At 41.6% G+C, this 21,420-nt stretch overlaps 1 protein-coding gene across 50 annotated transcripts in view; it reads left to right on the top strand.

Moving 5' to 3' along the window:
• Nucleotides 1-21,420, top strand: part of EPB41L3 (erythrocyte membrane protein band 4.1 like 3) — a 263,630-nt gene that overhangs the window by 150,771 nt on the left and 91,439 nt on the right. For 48 of the 50 annotated variants that reach the window (XM_070049935.1, XM_070049950.1, XM_070049937.1 and 45 more), the window contains exons 2-3: nt 12,050-12,243; nt 17,437-17,634. In XM_070049935.1, the coding sequence (XP_069906036.1) occupies nt 12,061-12,243; nt 17,437-17,634 (381 nt within the window). In that variant the 5' untranslated portion in view covers nt 12,050-12,060. The remainder of the gene's footprint in view (nt 1-12,049; nt 12,244-17,436; nt 17,635-21,420) is intronic. The other 2 variants (XM_070049938.1, XM_070049956.1) reach the window with 1 other exon arrangement.

Below are 21,420 nucleotides of genomic sequence, written 5' to 3'. Positions count from 1 at the left end.
AGCCAGACGTCCCCAGATATCAGATGGTTTGTTGCCCCTCACTAAGGTGTGAAAGTTGGAGTTTTTAGTCATAAAGATTTTCCCTGCTTTAAAATGGGTGGTCCTGAGGGAGAGAGATGCATTTCAGATGGAATGAGGAGCCTTTATGTGGTGGTAGATGATTGTACAAAGAATTTCACTTGGTTTTAATTTATTCACGCTCTATGGTTCACACCTCATTTCTCACAGATGCAGAGTCAGATGTTGGGTAATAGAAAATATGCTCCTGAATTAAGGTGCCAAAGACATCTTTTTGCTAATAAGTTCTTGCCTAGATAGAATTGGCCAAGAATACAGAAGAAATGTGCTACCCCCTTTTTTCTCCTCTTTTGATTTTAACAAAAAGGAATGCTTGAGCATTTTAAACAGTGGCGTAGGGCCTTTGTAACTGGAACGTATGATGCTGAATTCTTGTCAGTTTCAGACCCTCCCCGAAGAGTTTCGAAATTGTAACTGAATAAGATGTAGGCTTGGCCCTTTTAAAGCTCTAAAAACCACCTCAGTGGAAAGCTATGAGCTGTTGAGAATCTAGAAGCAGAGTCCGTATCGTTCATGTTTTCTTGAGAAGCAACAGTAGTCATTTATTTTCTGTTTTTCTAGGAATAAAATGGCAAACTATGACAGAATCCTGAAGGTTCACGCTAGATTAGAAACCTCGATGTACAAAGGAAGAAGCTAGCGTTGTGATGCTTTTATATATATATATTTAAAGTTAAGTAAGTAATAGGGAAAAGTCTTTCAAACAGCATAATTTTATAGATACTTGAATTTACTAATATTTGACTTAGTGTAACGATAAGGTGGCATATTGGCAGTGTGGAATTATGGATGATCACATAAGACAATGCCTTTTGTAAATTGGCTCTTAAACAGGCCTTCATTGATGTAGCAATGTGCACAACTTGTTATTGGAGGCAGAAATTCTGATTTCATTCTTGGCTCTGGGCTCATTATCATATCACCTAGCTGAGGTGCCCACTTAACCTGTCCCGACCTGTCCTGAAGGGGTGACGTCCTCTTCACAGCAGTCAGGAGTGACCTTGAACCAGAGAACAAAGGGAGATGCTGAGGATATGCCTATGCCTCCCCTGTGAACAACTTCCTTTATATTCTAAGAAACTTGCCCTTAATTAAAAAATAACAGTGACATCACAAAGGGCTCATGAGGAATTATACTTCTGTCCAGTTCATGAAGATCCTATGCATCTTAGAGATTGAATTTTCCACTTTTAGGAAACCAAAAGACGGTATTTGGTAAGATTTGTTTAGAGTTTGATTAAGAGACAGGTGCGTAGTATTTAAATTAGGCTCTCCACATTGGGGGCACGATGACAGTTTTTTTCTTACAAAAAGTAATTTATGGCTAGCAGAAAACGGAGAGAGTGGCTGCTATATTTAGTTGGATCCTTCACTCTTTCCAGGATTCTGTTTAGCATAAAGCCTGAATACTCTGCTCCTGTGTATCTCATCGGTGCTTTGAAATTTGAATTTTGATTTACTTTTTTACTTAAAACCTCAAGAATGTCTTTAGGGGGAAGATGCCTTTGGCTAAAGGAAATGAGGTCATAGTCAATTCTGAACTCTGTTTCCATGATAGGAAACACTAATGAGTTGCTATAAGCAAAATAGTTTTTTTTTTTTCAGTTTCTTATGCCAGGATCAGTCCTTTAATGTATTTCTGTGATATGTTGAGCAATACATTAAAATGCTTGTTCAAATGCAGACACCTAAATACACTGCCCTGTGCTTGGTGAGATGGTTGCCAAGGATTCAGGCAGGATATTTGCTCCTGTGGAGAATTCAATAACTTAAATAAAGTCCTTAAAAGACACTGTTGGGATTCTGGTGTAGATCCCATAGAAAGTTCAGCAGCAGCTGTCCAGGCTCCCAGTAATGCCAGCAGACTAAAGTTCCCTGCCAGATTATGTCTGGAAAGAGCCTAAAGGCGTAAGTGCTGATGCCAGCTCTCTAGCAGTTAGATTCTCAGGTGAAGTCTAGAAGCACCTTCTACTCAGAAGGCCAAAGCTCTGTGTGACTCTGTTTTAGGGCTGTATGTAAAGACTGGAGCCATCTCAGACTGCAGGAAGGCATCCATTAGAAGCAGGCATTGCTTTCTGCCTGAACCTGATGGTTTGAAGAAGTACTGCTGCTGACGTGGCTTGGATAATGATTTTCTGTGTTGAAGGTGGTAGAGGAGCTATCACAGAAGAATTATGGCTGAATATTGACATTTGTTTGTTGATGGGCTCTCCATCTTAGGACCTATTAGAGAGCACATTATTCATGATCTGTTCATTTCTGGGGATTCCATGTGTGTAAGAAGTCTAACATTTGTAAGAGATTTTGCCTGCCAGCTCAGTCCGATTTTTCTGCCTTACCAAAGGTGAAATCAGAGCTTCTGATGTGTACTAGATGGGCACTTGGTCCCTCATTTCCTTAGGCCTGGACTGTTGCCATTGCCGGGCTAACACTTGCCCCGCTGCTTGATGCCAGATGAGCCCTTTAAGAGTGTCAGTAAGACACTATTATTCCTCATCTTTAAAGGCTCCATTGCATTTAACATAGAACCCACCTTCATGAACTGGCCTACAAAGCTCCCCAGGATCTGAGCTCAGCTCACAACTGTGTCTTTTTGTACTCTTCTTACCCATGTTCCAACACCACGACCTCCCTTTCTCTCCTGCACAACACCAAGTTCATTTTGTCCTCATGGCCTGGGCACTAGTCTTCCTTGGAGGCATTATTCCAAACCTTGCATCTCCACATGGCAGCTTCTTCTTCTTCTTCTTCCTCTTCCTCCTCCTCCTCCTCCTCCTCCTCTTCTTCCTCCTCTTCCTCCTCTTCTTCCTCTTCCTCTTCCTCCTCTTCTTCCTCCTCTTCCTCTTCTTCTTCTTTTTTTTTTTTTGTGTGTGTGTGACAGGCAGGTTCTTCTTAATCTTTCCTGTTGCTCAGGTGTCTCCTCCTTGGAGAAGCCTTCCCTAACCACCCATCTGCTTTCATTGGGTTGCTTGGTAGCATCCATCTCCTCTTCTCCTGCAGTTAGAATGTACGCCTACTGGAGCAGAGACCTTGTCCTTTCCATCTAATGGATCTCCAGGCCTCAGAACACCTGTCCAGGAAATATTTGTTGAAGGGGTAATGTATTAATGAAGTGATGATGTAGCCTGTGTTTCTTAATTTAACTGATAAATTTCCAGCCAGAAGCAGAGAATCCATGTTGGTGTGTGCAGCCATGCCATTGCTGCATGGACATTTTCCTTGGAAATAGCAAAACAAGCTCTCAGATTCTGGAATTCAGGAATCAAATTTTAAGAACTTGCTTGCTTTTAATAGAGTGTTCCCAGTACAAAGGTCCTAGAAAAGAATTTGAATGGGTTCTCTGCCACTTTTGCCATAGACTGAATCTCCATGTAGGTTTACCCAGTCAAGAGCCCTGCCACTCCTATTAATGCCATCATTCAATGCCATTGAAATCTTCCCTTGGCCCAAGTGCCCCTTCCTTTAGGGGAGGAGCCTGCTGCCCTATTTATGGACATGCATTTGGGAGACTTTTGGGAATAAGAATAATTCTTGGTATTTCAAAAGTATCAGGGATTTTATATCCTGCTATTTATCTGGAACTAGTTGGATTTGGAAATACAACTTACATGTTGGTAAGGTGGACGTTTAGCTAATCACCTTAGCTGTAGCTAAATGACATTTGTTAATTTTTCTGCTCACAGTAGATTTCAATATTTTTAACTTGAAAAAGCTACAAGCTTATTGGAAATAAATGAGATTTTGCTAACCTTCTAAGTAAACTAGAAATGATATTTTTAAGTTTTTCAGATGGTCTAGGTAAAGAACTGTTTCACTGACCTAAATAAAACCTTAATAGATTCAGAGTTTGTGAAGCCATCAGCCAGCCTGACCTACACAGTTGTGGAAAGGTTGAGTTTCTTGCTAGAATGTTGATGATTGCCTGACCCTAGGAGCTTTGTGCTTGAGGACCTACTTAAACGTGCCAGCTGGGATCTGTCTTCACTTGTTAGAAATCAGATTTTCCTTCGATTGTATGTTTTTGATTCAGTAGTATCTCTGGTCCTCAAGAATCTTAGACTTTCCGGATTTTAGAACAGAAAAGCAAGCCAAATTCCACTGAAGTCATAGAGCAGGTGGCAGCTGGGTCCGGATCCTGCCAGCTGCCTCCTGCCCCATCACAGTACCTGTCTACATTCTTAGTCATCCTGGACCTCCTTTGATCTTTTGAAGTCATCTGGACATTTTTTTTATTGCATCTGAAATTTGAAATTCATCATTTAACTTGGGACTGAAGGTTAGTGATCACTTCCCCGTGGGAAACATTTCCTGCTTCCCAGACTTGTTGAAAGCCCCTTTTCTGTACTGAGTTCTCTCACCTTGGTTCTGGGATTGGTTTTCTCTTCAGTGGAACATGTTAGGATGTGCATTCCTTGAAGTACAGGACTGTGACATTTTTTTCATTGTTCTTGGTTTTTGTTTTCTGCCTTGTTTAATAATGTCAAATTCACAGCAATGGATTGTAGATGAGAAATGCTGTTATTAAATCCTTGCCTCCCTGTGGATGGATCTTGGTAATTCTTGGCAGGTTTACAATGGTCATCATGAAAGCAATTTTTGAATTATTATGTCCACAAAACTTTCAACTTTCTGCTTCTTGCATAATCTTAAAATCAGTCAACTCCATAGGAGCTAGTCTGTTGACATGTAAGATTTGAATTTAGTCTAACCAAAAGCAGTCAGAATTTTCCAGGCTATTGGTCACAAGCAATGTCCCAGCTCTTTATTGTCACCCTTTTTGAACCTTAACCTGCTGCCTCTTACAGTGCTCATTAGTGGGAAACTGTCATTGGGGTAGAGTCTGAACTTGACATCAGGTACTCTGATGTAGGATGTAGGGACCCAAAACAGTGTCATAGTCACTAGACAAATGCCATCACCCCCATGTCATTGTATTTTAGAACAAAGTAGATGAGCAACGTAGGTTTGAAGCATGAGACTGAATCCTAAGAAACTATAAGATTTAGAAATAGAATATAAGAAATGAGATAGGAAGAGGCAAATGGGAAAAGATTGGCCAGAAAAGGTAGAAGGAAAATCAAGAAGAGTATCAAAACACATGTGGAGAATTCAAAGGTGAAAAGACATCACATAGGATTTACTGGCGTGTGAGAGGGTCCTTGGTAAGGTTACTAGGGTGATAGGGAGTATTGTGAAGAGGGAGAGGGAGATGTGGTGACAACATAAGCAGATGATTCTTTCCAGAAGCTTGGTTCTACAGAAAAGGAGAGAGGTCCTTACACAGAGCACTGGATATGGGGTGTAGAAAGGGGGAACATGAGACTAGGAGCCAGTTGTTTTGGTTTCCTATGTGTTAGTTTTCTAGGTAGATATACTATCTAAAAAGCAGTACAAATAAAAAGGATTGAGTAGAGAAGCCAGGGGGATATTGCTGTCTTCTAGTTGATTAGCAACCATGATTTTTAGCAGTCTGGGGGAAGAGTTTCTGTATCACAAGTGCTTATATGCTAATTACAGTCTCCTCTCCTACTCACCACTCTTCTATATATTTATAGTTGAAAATAAAAAGGAAAAAATGTTGATTTTTAAAAAATCTGTCCATTTAGTCATGCATCCTTGTGGGCAGGGAGTGATGTGAAGGATTTTTCTTTTATGAAATGTTGTTATTCCATAGGAATCCTATCTTATACATTAATGATAGAAATTTAAGTCCTAGGTCTCTTTTTAATAAAGTACCACTAAATTTTCATATTGGCAAGGGAGGTAGGTGAATTTGAATATAGAAATTAATTTAGTAGTCATTTAATGAGGAGATGGAGATTTTGGAGATGCTACTTCAAAAGTGGGAAAAAAGATGAGAAAAAATTGAAGTTTGTTCTTCGGAATAAGCAATAGAAATGCATGACAATGACCATTCTTTTATAATGACTTGAATTGGGAATTGTTGAACAGATTCACTGGGCAGGATGTGGCCTTTGAAGCTCATTACCGTGTCTGTTGGTAATCATTTAATAAATGTATCCCTGAGAGAGATGTATTGAAACACAATTTATATTTCTTTAGAAAATAAAGGACTCATCTTGCCATCAGCCTAGCATACTTGTGGAAGCCCTAGCCCCAGCCCTTAGGGTTTAGAGTTTTCAGCTTAAGCAAAACACAGGTAGTAACCCCTAAAGAAAGGGCATAGACTCTTAAGTCAAAGCTAAACATGAACATGTTGTATTGCTTTCTCTTTGAGGTTATGAATGATGTTTACTTTCAGTGACCCAAATACTTGACAGTTTAGTCCAAAGTGAATGCAGTTGCCCTTCAGTGTTCATGGGGTATTGGTTTTAGCTCTCTGAGGATACCCCAGTCCAGTGATGCTCAATCCCTTATTTAGAAATGGCCCAAGCCGGCACCACAGCTCACTTGGCTAATCCTCCGCCTGCAGCACTGGCACCCTGGGTTCTAGTCCCGGTCGGGGTGCTGGATTCTGTCCCGGTTGCTCCTCTTCCAGTCCAGCTCTCTGTTGTGGCCCAGGAAGGCAGTGGAGGATGGCCCAGGTGCTTGGGCCCTGAACCCACATGGGAGACCAGGAGGAAGCACCTGATCCTGGCTTTGGATCAGTGCAGCGTGCCGGCCGTGGCAGCCATTTGGGGGGTGAACCAATGGAAAAGGAAGACCTTTCTCTCTGTCTCTCTCTCTCTCACTGTCTAACTCTGCCTGTCAAAAAAAAAAAAAAAAAAAAAAAGAAATGGCCCAGTATTTGCATTTAGCCCTACACAGCCCCTCACACTTGCATACTTTAAATCCTCTCAGTCTGTATGTTCTGTACAGTCACAGTTAATGTTTTTCCTGGTACGTTCCATTCGCAGTTGTTGAATGGATGACCGACTGTGTATCAGGAGATGACAAGGGAGTCTTGGAAAATAAGAGTTTTTATTGAGTTGGAAAGGAAAAGGTGCAGTTTTAAGTGAACTTATTCAAGAGAGCAAGGGATGAGTGTAAGTAAAAAAAAAAAAAGAAGAAGAAAACCCAAACGAGGTAAATATCCTAAAAGTCTAGTTTTAAAAAAATATTTTTACATAACACTATAAACTTACTAAAATGATGAGAATGTGCGAAGTGCTGAGTTTAGGTGTTTATGTTTGCTATTAAAAATCAGTGTGTTGCTTGTTTATATTGGCATATGAGTAGGGAAGAAAACTATTTAAGGTGGTTTTAAAGTTGTGGTTGTGATCTTGGCTGTCGATGCTGGTTTGTTTGTGAGTGCAGTGTGAACATATGCCCCTTCAGACTGTGGAATTAGATGTTGATTCTAATGAGATTCTAAAATTTAAAAGTCCTACATTTTCAAGTTTTATTTCTTTCTTTTAATAGCCATGAAAGTTTTATTTTATCTAAATCAGTCCAAAACCAGCAATGATTATCATTCATTATATTAATCATATAGTGAATATATAGGAAAGATAATAAACCTAGGATATATTGGCCAGGGAATAGAGTTTGAGATTTGAGGGTCTGTGATATGTAGGATGTACAACAGGTGAGGTATCATGGTTTAGTCACAGATTTAAAATAACGGTAGGTTATTTTATTATTTAAATAAGTAGTTATTGGGCAATGTAGTGAGAGCCCTAGGAAAGAATGTCACATGCTAGGGAGAAAATGGAAAGAGAAAAGAGGGACCAGAACTAAGTTTGCGAGATATGACTGTGTTTGGGGGTTGGATAGATCACAGCCCATCAAGTACAATGAGAAGGACCCTGAGAAACCGGAGGAAAGCAGGAGAAGGTACTGGTCTCGGGAGGGAAGCCTGTTGGCCAGGGAAGTCTCACGGCCTGGGTGGGGCTCCTAAGAGGTCAGGCAAGAACAGGAGAGGACCAGCAGTCTGCATGTGGGCCCCAGGAGCACCCCAGTGGAGTAGGTAGTGTTGGTAGAGTAGGTAGGGTTGGAAACCAGATTGGAGTGGTTGCCAAGAAAAGAGAAAGTGAGGAGGTACAAGACAGTAAGATGAGTAGTAGTTGTTATTGTCTTTTTTTAAAGATTTATTTATTTATTTGAGAGGCACAGTTACAGAGAGAGGAAGAGACAGAGAGAGAGAGGTCTTCGATCCACTGGTTCACTCCCCAAATGGCTTCAATGGCCAAAGCTGCACCTATCTGAAGCTAGGAGCCAGGAGCTTCTTCTCCCATGCAAATGAGGGGCCCAAGCTTTTGGGCCATCTTCTGTTTTCCCAGACCATGAGCAGAGAGCTGCATTGGAAGTGGAGCAGTCAGGACTCAAACCAGCTTCCGTATGGGATGCCAGCACCACAGACAGATGCTTAATCTTCTACGCCACAGTGCAGGCCCCACAGTTGTTTTTGAGAAGCTGAATCTTGAGTGGCAAGCAGAGAAGTATAATAGTAGCTGACTGATGCCAGGGACGAGAACTCAGGGGACGCCAACTTTGTTTTAAAGATGAGAACAGCTAGTGTGTGATCGATATAAAGGAAAACATTCATGGAAAAATGAAATTAAAAGATTGAAACCCATGCATAGTTCTTTCCATAATGCACATTTTGCCGTGAACTCTCTAAAGACCCTATGTAGTTTTGGTAGGCTTTCCATCTATACAGTGTGGATTGGCTAGAATATAGGCTAGGATGCTGAGGTTCAAAGGTCAACCTCAGATCACAACCCAGCACAAGTGGCTCTGCCCCCCAGGATCTAAGGTGCCCGTGAGCTGTTATTTTCTGGCCCATGGGAAAGGGAAAACTAGGGCAAGTATCTTTTATCTTGAAGAATCTGTTGTCTTGTTGATCCAGACTTAATTACAGGTCACAACTCAGCATAGTATTTTTTTTTTTAAGATTTATTTATTTATTTGAAAGTCAGAGTTACACAGAGAGATAAGGAGAGGCAAAGAGGGAGAGAGAGAGAGAGAGGGAGAGAGAGGTCTTCCATTTGCTGATTCACTGCAATTGGCCGCAATGTCTGAGCTGTGCTGATCCAAAGCCAAGAGCCAGGAACTTCTTTCAGGTCTCCCACATGGGTGCAGGGGCCGAAGGACTTGGGCCATCTTCTACTGCTTTCCCAGGCCATAGCAGAGAGCTGGATCGGAAGTGGAGTAGCCAGGACTTGAACTGGTGCCCATATCAGAAGCAGGCACTGCAAGCGGTGGCTTTACCTACTATGCCACAGTGCCGGCCCCTCAACATAGTCTTAAGCTAGGTCCAGGGGAACCAGCTGAAACTAACTAGAGGTGAGTGTCATGGCATCACGGGGTTAAGCTGCTGCTTGGGTTGCCCACATCCCATATGGGAGTGCTGGTTGGAGTCTTGGCTCCTCCACTTCTGATCCAGCTTCCTGCTAATGCACCCTAGGAAGCAGCAGGTGATGGCTTATGCATGTGGGAGACCCAGATGCAGTTCCAGGCTCCTGGTTTCAGCCTGGCTCAGCCTCAGCTCTTGTGGACATTTGGGGAGTAAACCAGCAGATGGAAATCAATCAATCTCTCTCTCTCTCTCTCCTTTCTCTCTCTCTCTCTCTGCCTTTCAAGTAGATCAAAAGGAGTAAAACTCAGAGGTTCATTACTAAAGGAAGATGGAGGAAATGGATTCGGGGAAGAATCTCTTGTACAGACTAAGAGCTCCTTGAGGTGGGGAGGGTATTTACAGTTTATTAATTTCTGTTTCTAATTCACGAGCAGTACTTGACTTAAATTGATACTCAAGTGTTTGGTGCATTGAATTGACTATTAAAACTAACCTCCCCCTTCCAAGAGCTGCAGTTCAATTGTAGGCTCTGAATTAATGACCTCGCTCCATCTTTCCTTCTCCTCTAATGTTTTCTCTTTATGTTTATACCACTTCCCAGCATAAACATACCAAAGGAAATATAATATTTACTTCAAAGATTTGCTTAAAGATCTGAAATGTAATGTAAGTGGAACAAGAAAATGTGTTAGCTTTATTTGGATCACTGTGCATTTGGACTTGGTATTTACATATGCTTTGGGCAACTGAGCACATGCCAAGTTGATAAGTCTTTTATTCAACAGAAGGAATAGCTGTGATGGTGAAAAGAAACCCTAAATAGAAAGCACAGATATAGCATAGATTGATATTTGTACTATTCCCTTCTTTGAAATATTAAACATATTCCAATATGTATTGTAAAGATAGGAACAAATGGGGGCTTTGCTATGGAGTCACTAGTTGTATTTTGCATAATGCTATATTATGTCAATGAGTGTAAAATTTGCTTAAAGTATTACCCTAGCCCTTTGCTCATGATATTTTTAACCATAAAATTATTATGAGGAAGGGAAATTATGTGACAATCTGAGCTATTTGTTTTTTAGATATTTACTCTACACGCCTAAGAAATTCCTTAAAAGTGGCATGCTGTCTACTTGGTGTAGGAGCTTTCTTGTTGCTTGGAACAAAAAAAATCTGCCTTCAAACACAGAGGCAGGGCCAGCATTGTGGCACAGTGGTTTAAGCCAATACTTGTGATGCTAGCATCCCAGGTTGTATTGTTGGTTTGAGTCTTGTCTGTTCCACTTCCAATTCAGCTCCCTGCTAATTCACTTGGGAATCCATCAAATGATGCTCTGAATACTTGGGCCCCTGCTACCCACATGGAAGACTCAGATGGAGTCCCTGGCTCCTGGCTTAGCCTAGCTCAGCCCTGGCAGTTGTGGTCATTTGGGGAGTGAACAAGCAGATGGAAGATCTCCCTCTCTGTCTCTCTGCCTTTCAGATAGATAGATAGATAGCCAACCAGCAGATGAAAACTACCCACCTCAAGCCGGCGCCGTGGCTCAATAGGCTAATCCTCCACCTTGCGGCGCCGGCACACCGGGTTCTAGTCCCGGTTGGGGCGCCGGATTCTGTCCCGGTTGCCCCTCTTCCAGGCCAGCTCTCTGCTATGGCCAGGGAGTGCAGTGGAGGATGGCCCAGGTGCTTGGGCCCTGCACCCCATGGGAGACCAGGAAAAGCACCTGGCTCCTGGCTCCTGCCAGGATCAGCGCGGTGCGCCGGCTGCAGCGGCGGCCATTGGAGGGTGAACCAACGGCAAAAGGAAGACCTTTCTCTCTGTCTCTCTCTCTCACTGTCCACTCTGCCTGTCAAAAAAAAAAAAAAAAAAAAAAAAGAAAACTACCCACCTCGTTCTCTCTCTCCCTGCCTCTCTCTCACTCTGCCTTTCCAGTAAATAAATAAATAAATAAATATCAAACCCCCCCCCAATAAAGTACAGTAGCATATCCACATGTAGGGGAAACAAGAGCAGAGAATAATTCTTCAGGTATGTTCATAGTCTGTCTCCTCATATCTCCACTTATGGAAACTAAGGCACAAAATACTTAAGTATCTTAAGTAACAAGCAAACTGTTAGATTTTACATGGTGTGTATTTAGGATATATAAGCAAAATTGTTATACATTAAAGTGTGTTGTTTGAGTTCCTTAAGAGATACGAGACAAACTCATCTTTCAGCACTTAAGAACAATATAGGAGGAAGCCAGGAAGAAGAATGTGAGAATAAACTCTGGAGGGGAGAGGGGAATGCTGGCCGGCACCCCTCCCAGCCATGGCCAGTGCCTGTCCAGCATGGGGCCGATTTCATGTCATAGCTGTGATTGCTAGCTGAAAAGGAGATAACAGAATTTGAAAATTACAATGGAAAAGAAAAGATCTGTAGATTCTGGGGTTGGGAGGGACCCTTGTATAGAGATGGGGAAGTAGGAGAGAAATGAGAAGGAATTTGTGCTTCTATTATTAGATTAGACTGTCCTTCCCTGTGTTTTTAGCAGAGTCATTGTTCTGAAACTGAATGTAAGTTATGAAATCCCTGCTGACTGTGGACTAGGAGTGTGCTTGGTGGTTAGCATTTCTGCTACTCTCCTTGGGCTTCCCTTTAACCCCTCACCACCATAGCCTTGGGGCCAAGGAAGGTGATTGCACCCAATGACCCCAGCTTCCCTGCTTTTCTATTTGCAGAACAATCAACCATGACGACCGAATCGGGTTCAGACTCAGAATCGAAGCCGGACCAAGAGGCCGAGCCACAGGAGGCGGCGGGTCCGCAGGGGCGCCCTGGGCCGCAGCCTGGGCCAGAGCCGCCCAGCGAGGAGCAGCAGGCCTTGGAGCAGTTCGAGGAGGCTGCGGCGCATAGCACCCCGGTGCGGAAGGAGGTGAGGTCCCTCCAGCTTCTGCCAGACTACCAGAGACCAGGGGCTGAGCTTTGGCAGGCTTGGCCTTCGCCTGTGTCTCTCAGCACTGGAGACAGCTTTGCAGAGTCATCTGTGTACGTGGTACCAGGCAGATGAAGTATATGCAGTTTAAAGGCTGTCAGCGAATGACACTCTGCAACCTTGCTTGCATAACTCCTCCTCTTAATTAAAACACTTCAAGTCACACTGAAATCGTTGGTCATCTCTAGATGAGAGAAAATAGATGGCAAACTGACAGCTTTAATTGCGTGTGTTGTTTTCCATTTCATTATGAGGGTTAGGGTTTTTTGTTTGTTTTAATTTTTCCCAGAACTCTCTTTTAATGGAAGTTAATGTAGGTCTTTTTCCCTTCTATGTGCAATACAATTTCAGAGAGTTTTTAGAAAATGGAATTAAAATGCAAATTTATTTTGTTGCAAAATTTTTCTTAATCCCATGCATAAGAATGAGTCTTTAAAAGTTAATGAAAAATTGATATTAGGCAAGAGCTATACACACATCTCAAAATTTGTTTGAACTCAAATACTTACAGTTGCATTTCTCACTAACTTCTGGAAACATGCTTGCATGTAGGTTTTCAGTTCTGTTCCCCCTTTAAGTTGCTTTGAGTGAAGTATTTCTTTTTAAAAGTTTTCATACGAAAGACAAAGTGTGGTTTGTACTGGACCTTGAATGGTCCGTGTTTAAGTTTACTTTGTCTTCAGACTTCACACTTGGCATCAGCATGTCCTAGAATACCAACTTGTATGTGGTAAAGAAGTCTGGGACTCCTGCACTTGGTTGTCCTTTTACGGTTTAGCGGTGTATTTGCCCAGCTAGATACTCTCGGAGATGTTTACAGGAGACGCATGAAGTCAGCATATGAACAAAAGGCTTTAGATGCCACAGTACATTATATAACATCAAACTGTGTTTACAAGCAGGTTATTTCTTTCCTCATGGCATTTGTTAGTTCTTTTAAACCAAATTAATAAAAACCTTAATATTCGCTGTGTAACCTAGATGCCCCTCTGATCTAAGAGGTTTTGTGTTGAGAGCAGGGTGTTCCCATCCCAGCCTGGCATACTGAAGCAAGGAGTTGTTGTGGCCACCATGGTTTCCCTATTTCTCTTCTTTTCTGCTTGTGGAATGATGATGGTAGTTAATAATTTTTTTTAATCTCCCAAAAAAATTTCAAATTACTACACTTTTCTTCATTTTTTCCCTCTTAACTCTGAAATGAAATAACACAAAAATGTGACATAATTATAGAAAAGATGAGACTCTGTTCCTAGACATGATTAAGCACACAGTCATGCACCACTTAACGATGGGATACATCCTGGGAAATGCATCACTGGGCAATTTCATCATTGTGCGAACCCAAACCTGGATGCTATAGCCTGCTGCACATCTAGGCTGTAAGATAAATGTGATCATAAAATCAAGCACAAATGAAAATTATGTCGAGATGCAGGAAACACGAGATAGGTGAGGCTGTTGACTGTGTAACAGGACAGTGTTTTAAAATAAACAGGTTTTCATAAGTAGAAGGAGTATAATGACAAAACGTATAGCATAGTGACTCCATACCACCTGGACCATTTTGTTTATTACAATTATCAAAAATTAGGTACCATATATCATTCTGTGTGGTATACAGTTAGGTAACTGGCTGTATACCAAGTTTGTTCACATTGCATCATCACAAATGGGTGAGCAGTGTTCCTAGCAACAGCCAGTCTTCAGCAACATTATTATCTCACAGGACCACCATCATATGTGTGTGGTCTGTGTGCAGAAACGTTGGTAGGTGGTACAGGACTGCACCTTCTGTGGGCCCATGTCTGAAACAAAACAAGAGCAGTGGTCCTAAGCCGCTGGACGGATTGATGGCTGCAGCACTGCGCAGACACCTGAGTCGGTTCCTGCTCTTCCAGCCATTACTTTCCCAGCCTCGGAGACTCATGCAGCTCTTGGGCCTTGGCGACTTCCACTGAGAAGGGGAGAGTTCAGAAAAGATCGTTTCTAAGCTTCCTCCACAAAATTCTTAGGTTCATACTAGGGAGCCAGTTTTGTTGGAGGTAGAATGAAGTATGTTTGGGGATATAGTGATAGTTAAAACATAGGCTTGGCTGGATTTGAATTGCAGGCTGCTCATTTTGCGACCTGCAGCAGATTTCCTAGGTGCCTTATGCCTCAGCTGTCATCTGCCAGTCAGGATAAGAGTACCCATATCACAGAGGTGCTGTGAGGATGAAGTGAAGTAGAGCATTTGCAAAAGTGGTTGATACTAGGCCGGCGCCGTGGCTCAATAGGCTAATCCTCCACCTTGCGGCGCCGGCACACCGGGTTCTAGTCCCGGTTGGGGCGCCGGATTCTGTCCCGGTTGCCCCTCTTCCAGGCCAGCTCTCTGCTATGGCCAGGGAGTGCAGTGGAGGATGGCCCAGGTGCTTGGGCCCTGCACCCCATGGGAGACCAGGAAAAGCACCTGGATCCTGGCTCCTGCCATCGGATCAGCGCGGTGCGCCGGCTGCAGCGGCGGCCATTGGAGGGTGATCCAACGGCAAAGGAAGACCTTTCTCTCTGTCTCTCTCTCTCACTGTCCACTCTGCCTGTCAAAAAATAAAAAATAAATAAAAAAAAAAAAAAAAAAAAAAAAAAAAAGTGGTTGATACTGATGTTGAAATTTTAACACATCGTGTGGCCACGACTGACATTTCATTTGAGGTACTTGGTCTACTCTTTCATAGCTGTTGAAGTTGTTTTAAAATGTGCGAGCTTCAGGGGTAGGTTCATCTTCCAAGTTCTCTCAGAACCTTACCTTGGAGTGACAGTGGTTTGAGATGTCTCTGGAAAGTTGACATTTAAATAACCCAGAAAGTTTATTCTCACATTGATACTTTTATTTTAGTAGAGGAAAATGAAGTTTCACTTTCCCTACTACATAGAGGGATCAAAAAGTTGATTCTGGGTAAAATTTAAATAAAAATCTAGCCTCAGTTGAGTTGTTGGCTGAGATGAAAATATAAATTAAATATGCAAAAGTCATATACATTATAAAGTACCTGATTAATATGTGTTATAGGGGTTGCTATGTAATTCCAAGGTCACCAAATTTCTCCTTAATTTACTGCAAAGCCAAGATTAATGATAGGTTTTTAATTTTCTGCGCCTATTTTACTTTCTCTGTGTTTCTGTTTGTGAGCTATGGAACACTGCCATGTGATGGTTCACTCACCAGATGCCTGTAATGGCCAGGACTCGGCTGGGCTGAAACCAGGAGCCAGTTCTCCAACACAAGGAGCAGGAACCCAACTCCTTGAGTCATCACCACTGCCTCTCAGGGTCTGAAAGAACAGGAAGTTGGAGTCAGGAGCAGAGTTGAGGGTCATACCCAGGAACGCCAACCTGAGACATAAGGGTTTTAACCATCAGGCCAAGTGCCTTCCCCCGTCACGCCTGTTCTAATGTTTTGAAATGGAAAGACTGGCAAAGAAGTTAGGCCAAGTTGTCAGGGCAGGTTTTCTTTCATTTCTGTACTGGTGTTAGCCTAAAGCTTGCCTTCTCGACTACTCTGACCTTGGAAATTGATTATTCGATTTTGTCTCAGTTTCTTTTTATAAGCTCAGCAGATGGGTCTCTTTCTAAAGAACATCTCAAGACGTTGTCTTGAATTTCTGCTCAGCTAGTAGGAGACGGGACTTGATTAGCAATCTTCTGGATGGAGAACAAGATGGAAAATGCAGGAAAAACAGAAATGTATCCTAAAATCCAAAACAATTATGTCAGAAATAGCTTTGTGATTAGACTAGAATGTTCTAAAGTGGTAGATGTTGATAAAGAAGAAAAGTTGAAAGTGAGCGTTTAGCCCAGTGGGTAAGACGCCCGCATCCCACATCAGAGTACCTACATCAGATTCCTGCTGCTGGCTCCTGACTTGTTTTCTGCTGCTGCAAGACCCTGCAAGGCAGTGGTGATAGCTGAAGTAGCTGGGTTCCTGCTACCCATTTGGGAGGTCTGGATTGCATTTCCAGCTCCCAACTCCAGCCCTGCCCCAGCCATTGTGAGCGTTTGGGAGTGAACCAACACATGATATCACTCTGTGTCTCTCTGTCTCAAATAAATAAATTTTAAAAAGAAAAATTGAGATCATAAACCATCAATACTGTGCTTACCTTGTAGTTTATGTAGTTCTAATTGTATGTAGTTGTTCTAGTTATATGTAGTTGTGTTCTTGAGAGAGAACATTTCAAGAGGCCCACACATCATTTCAGTGTGTAGCTGTCTTTGGACAGTGTGTTTCTGTTGGCAGACTTATGGAAATGGTAGTCTGGCCATGGATTGAACGTGCACCTGGGTCACTGGTGGTTGTTAATAGAAAAGAGGGATATGGTAGCAGTAGGTAGGGAAGAGTAGACGGAGAGCTTTCCCAGTGCGTTGACTCAGCAGAGAATTGTGTTGTTACTTAGGATTTCCTATGAGATTCTGGATCTAGTCTGGGCTGATCTGCTGTGATCTGAAAGCAGATTAAAGCTTTTGGACCGATTTGATCTCTTCTTATAGTGGCTCATTACAATAAAGAGAAGCATATTTAGGGGATTACTGTGATGAATTTTAGTTCTGCTGACTTCATCAAATTGATTTAGCACTAAATCAAATATTTTAACAGTGGCAAAATTACTGCAAAAATAAATAGTTGAAGCTGTCTAGGCCTTAAAGTTTATAAGATACCTTGTACAAATATGGTCAGGGTGGTTACAACAAGTCACCAAATATAGAAGGGTACAATAAAATGCAAATATTTTATTTTGAGTATAACATAAGAAAATATCTAGGTGAGGTATTTTAGAGGCCTACATAATCCAGTCCCTTTTTTAAAAAGCTGAGTCAGTTTTTCCTCTTGGGTATAGTGAACCTTGATGACATTAGCTAACTTGGTGCTGCTAACTTAAATATTGGAGTGGAACTGAAATACAGTCCTATTGGTACATTTAAATGGAAAAAGTTATTTAGATGACACTTAGAATTATAAATACCTGTGAATAGTCTATTTCCCTCTCGCTCTGGGAAATGGAAGGCAGCCTGTTTCCAAAGTGTTGTGCTATTGGCTGAGCAATGCAATATTTATTCCCTGTGTTGCAATGAAAACTGCTCATTGTTTGCTCTTCACAGGTCACTGACAAGGAGCAGGAGTTTGCTGCTGCAGCTGCAAAACAGCTCGAATATCAGCAACTTGAGGACGATAAACTTTCCCAGAAATCATCTAGCAGTAAACTCTCCCGGTCTCCTTTAAAGATTGTCAAAAAGCCCAAAAGCATGCAGTGCAAAGTGATACTTCTGGATGGGTCAGAATACACCTGTGATGTGGAGGTAAGGAGGTATTCTTAAGCTTTTCTTTCCTAGATACTGAGAGCTGGGGAATGTTGGTATTCAACATTAAGAGATGCCTCTTTGTTTTTCCAGAACTCTGGAAAATTACTAAGATCCAGTCTCTAAATGCTAAATTATTTCCAGAGTCTCTTAGTAGAGTGTCAAATTACTAATATGTTTGATGTTCCAAAATGATGTAATCAAAAGTAAAATGTTATCCTAAAAGAGGTAGAATTTCTTAACACTTTCCATGGTAGGAAAAAGAATTGAAGGCTTTAAAATCAGCTTTTCTTTAATATCCTGGTTCTGAGCTATTACTTAAGTTAATTTCACCTTTTCTGTTTGAATAATTTATGGTCCAGTCACTTGTGACTTGGTAGAAACTTATACATTGGCCAAAATATAGTGACAATGAGATCATTTGAAATGTCCACATCCTTTCCTTGCTCAGAGAATAATTAACTTTTCCAGCATACGTGGTGGTGGGCATCGCAGCTTCCCTATAAGTAGGCATACTACTTTCTCTTCTTTCTTTGTTAAGGAAAACTGAACTCTCTTTCAGAAGAGGGGCCGGCCGTTCAATGCCTTTGGTCAGAGATGTGTTTCAAGGCCATGTTAGCCAATGAGAATGACACAGCCTGTCAGTAGCTGTGGAAATGGATGAGCTTTAGTTCTCTTATCATCATGGAGAACCCATGAAACAGGACATGAGCCTCAGCTGTGTGTAACCCCAAGAGCCACTTTCTCTTTCAGCAAGGTGATGCAATTTCAGATTTAGCATCTTCAAAGAGCTCCTTCTTCCTACCTCCAGCCTCTCCGCTTGTCAAACGTCCCCCTAAGCCAGCTCCTCCCAACTCAGGCTTCCAACAGGTTCCAAAGGCAATTCACAGATATTTCTATTCCTCTTTCCTCTTGACAGCCAGCACCAAGTACCCTTGATTTCTCACATTCCCCATTCATTCATCTCCACTACCTCTGTCTCATTATGCCTGTGTGATGGCTATTATATTATGTGTCATGCATCTGTGTATCACTGCCTTTCTTGAAACAGAAAATTCAAATCCATTGCATATTGATAGTCATTTAGGGTGGAGATGAGTGATGGGTTACTAAATTACTATCAATTATGGGAATGTACCAAAAATTTATTTTTTAAAAAACTAAATTCTTAGATCAAAAGTTATGTAGTGTGTCATATACTAATTTATAGAAAATGTAGTTATCTTGCAGTGTTACAAACACTGATGAACTTCTGTACAGTTTTCCAGGAACCCTGTAGGGTTTGCTGTGGACAGATCCATGTCTTGCATTTTGTTGGTTTTGATGTTCCCTGATTTCTTGGATCAAAGTGTCCAATTATAGATTAAGAAGTTAATTTTGGAAATGGTGAGCTCTGATAATATACTTCTAACTGGATTTATTATGAACCTTAAAGGACTTCTGTAACCTTGAGAGAGACTGTATTTTTCAGTATGGATTCCAATTTCTCAAAAAAATTGATCTAAATGAAGAGAAGCTTTTCCCCTTAACTTTGAGGAGAGTCTTCCTATTGATTGAATTTATATAAGAAGATAAATCAGGGTACTAGCAATCTTCTAGTCATGGCTGCTGGAGTTTTCTAAGGAAGATTCTAGAAGAAAGCTTACAGTGTCTCCTGTAGGGGGCATAATCCTTCTGGATGATCAAATTTTAACAAATTTTGATATCCATGCTTAAAATTCATGACATAGATAACTACTGTGGATTTGAGTACAGAATTTTGTTTTGTAATTAACTTTGTATACAAATGAGTGTTATCTTTAAAATCATTGTGAATGTTTTGAGTGGCATAACAATGTTGGTCAGTTATTTTTCTTTATAATTAAATGTTTTATAAATCTCACCAATTGTTGAGAGAAGCTTATTTCTGGGGTATAAAACCTTTTAAAAAAAAAAGAAATTTGGTTTCATGACAGACAATGATAATAGGAAGAATATACTCACTGCTGACATCTTTGTGAAGATGAGGAAATCTGGCCATAGTAAATTTAATGGGTTCCTTTGGAGCTAACTGAATAATAAAAATGGCAGCGATCTGTGGTGCGGTTCTCAAGGTGACAATGAGATGCTGATTGAAAAAGTGTATTGAAAATGTTGCTTATTATTTGACATCAACTATGGAAAGGAAAAGTTGGCATTTCCTGGCATACACAAGGTATCCTAGGTAAATAGACCATGAAGAGCACTGTGTTGGGGAAGTGTCCATCAGTCTTTCCTCTAAATTGAGTTTTTATCAAAGGTTTGGATGAAGGCACAAAAACACAGCTGAACAAAAATTTTTAAGCAACATAGAGCTTAGAAAGAGTCTCATGTCCCTAGTATCAGAGTCCGGTTTGCTTGTAAAATGGTGTAGCGTGTGACACGGAAGCAGAACTGCCAGGCTAACGTTTTGCAAGAGTGGAGGTAGAAATGTCACTGTGTTTTAAGGATCAAGTGAAGAACAGCAATGTGCTGGGAGGAGGGACCGTCAAGACATTGTGTTAAGGTGGGTAAAACCTGTCTCTGGGCTGGCTTACAAACTCATTGCAGCCTAACAGGGCAGTGTACCTGTCAAAACCAGTCATGAAATCACAGGCTACTGTGTGTAGTGGTCAGCTTGAGAAGGTGGCAAGCCTCCGCTCTGCCTGTGCTGGACAGGTCATGTCTGCAGGCTGTGTCTCGTTCACATGGACAAGTACTCCCAAGTCACCACAATGGTGTGGGCTGATGGACTTGTCCACTTGTGACCTGTGTGAGTTTGAGTAGCTTCCTTAAACTCTCTGAACCCCAGTTTCCCTAACAGAAAAGGGGGGAGGGGTGAAAATACTTGCCTCAAAGAGACATTTTATTGAGATTAAAACTGTAATTGATTAAGTATTTTCTGGGATATAGCATATCCTAATAAATGGGAACTGTTTAATATTGGTAATAAGAAAAATGAGCTCTGACAAGTTTATTTAGCAGAGAGTTACTAGGTGGCCAATGATCTGGAAGCTTTCCCATGAGGAATGATCAGAGAAATAGGATGTGTGGTCTATGGAGAAAATAAGTTTTGGAGGGGACAGGACAGCTAATGTCAGTTACCAGAAATGTAGTAATTGAAAGATTATTGTAATTTTTTTAAAATGCATAAAACAAGAAGCCAAGGTAGTAGTTCCTGGAAGTCAGATTTTAAATAAACAGAAAAAGAGTGATTTAAATGACTGCAGTCAGCGTCGTAGTGTGCGGTATACTCTGCCTTAGAAGGATTCCAGGGGGAGGCATGTGATGCAGTGGCTAAGTCATGTGGCTTAGCCCCATCCCATGTGTGCATCCCATGTGGGAGTGCCTGGTTTGAGTCCCAGCTACCTCACTTACAAACCAGCGTTCCTGCTGATGTGCACCCTGGGAGGCAGATGCTTGGGGCCCTGCCACCCACACAAGAACCCTGGATTGAGTTCTGAGCTCCTGGGTTTGGCCTGGCCCAGCCTTGGCTGTTGCCAGTGTTTGGGGAGTGAACCAGTAGATGAAGATTTCTCTGTCTGACTTTTGAATAAAAAATTTTTTTAAGAATTTATAGGAAAGAAGGATTCCAGCAGAAACTGTAGGTGCATGTATGAAAGCCACCTGTTCATCAGAGGCTGCAGCAGACAGAACACTTCTGTTGTCCCTTTTTACTTGGACTCCTGGGGGGAAGATGCACACACACACACACACACACACACACACACAAATCTGAATGCAAGAAGCAGAATTGCTTTCTTAATCCCCGTCCCCAACATGTGTAAT

Source organism: Oryctolagus cuniculus, chromosome 10 (genome assembly GCF_964237555.1).
Source record: "Oryctolagus cuniculus chromosome 10, mOryCun1.1, whole genome shotgun sequence".
In the NCBI taxonomy this organism is placed as follows: Eukaryota; Metazoa; Chordata; class Mammalia; order Lagomorpha; family Leporidae; genus Oryctolagus; species Oryctolagus cuniculus.
This window is presented reverse-complemented; position numbering and strand designations above follow the sequence as displayed.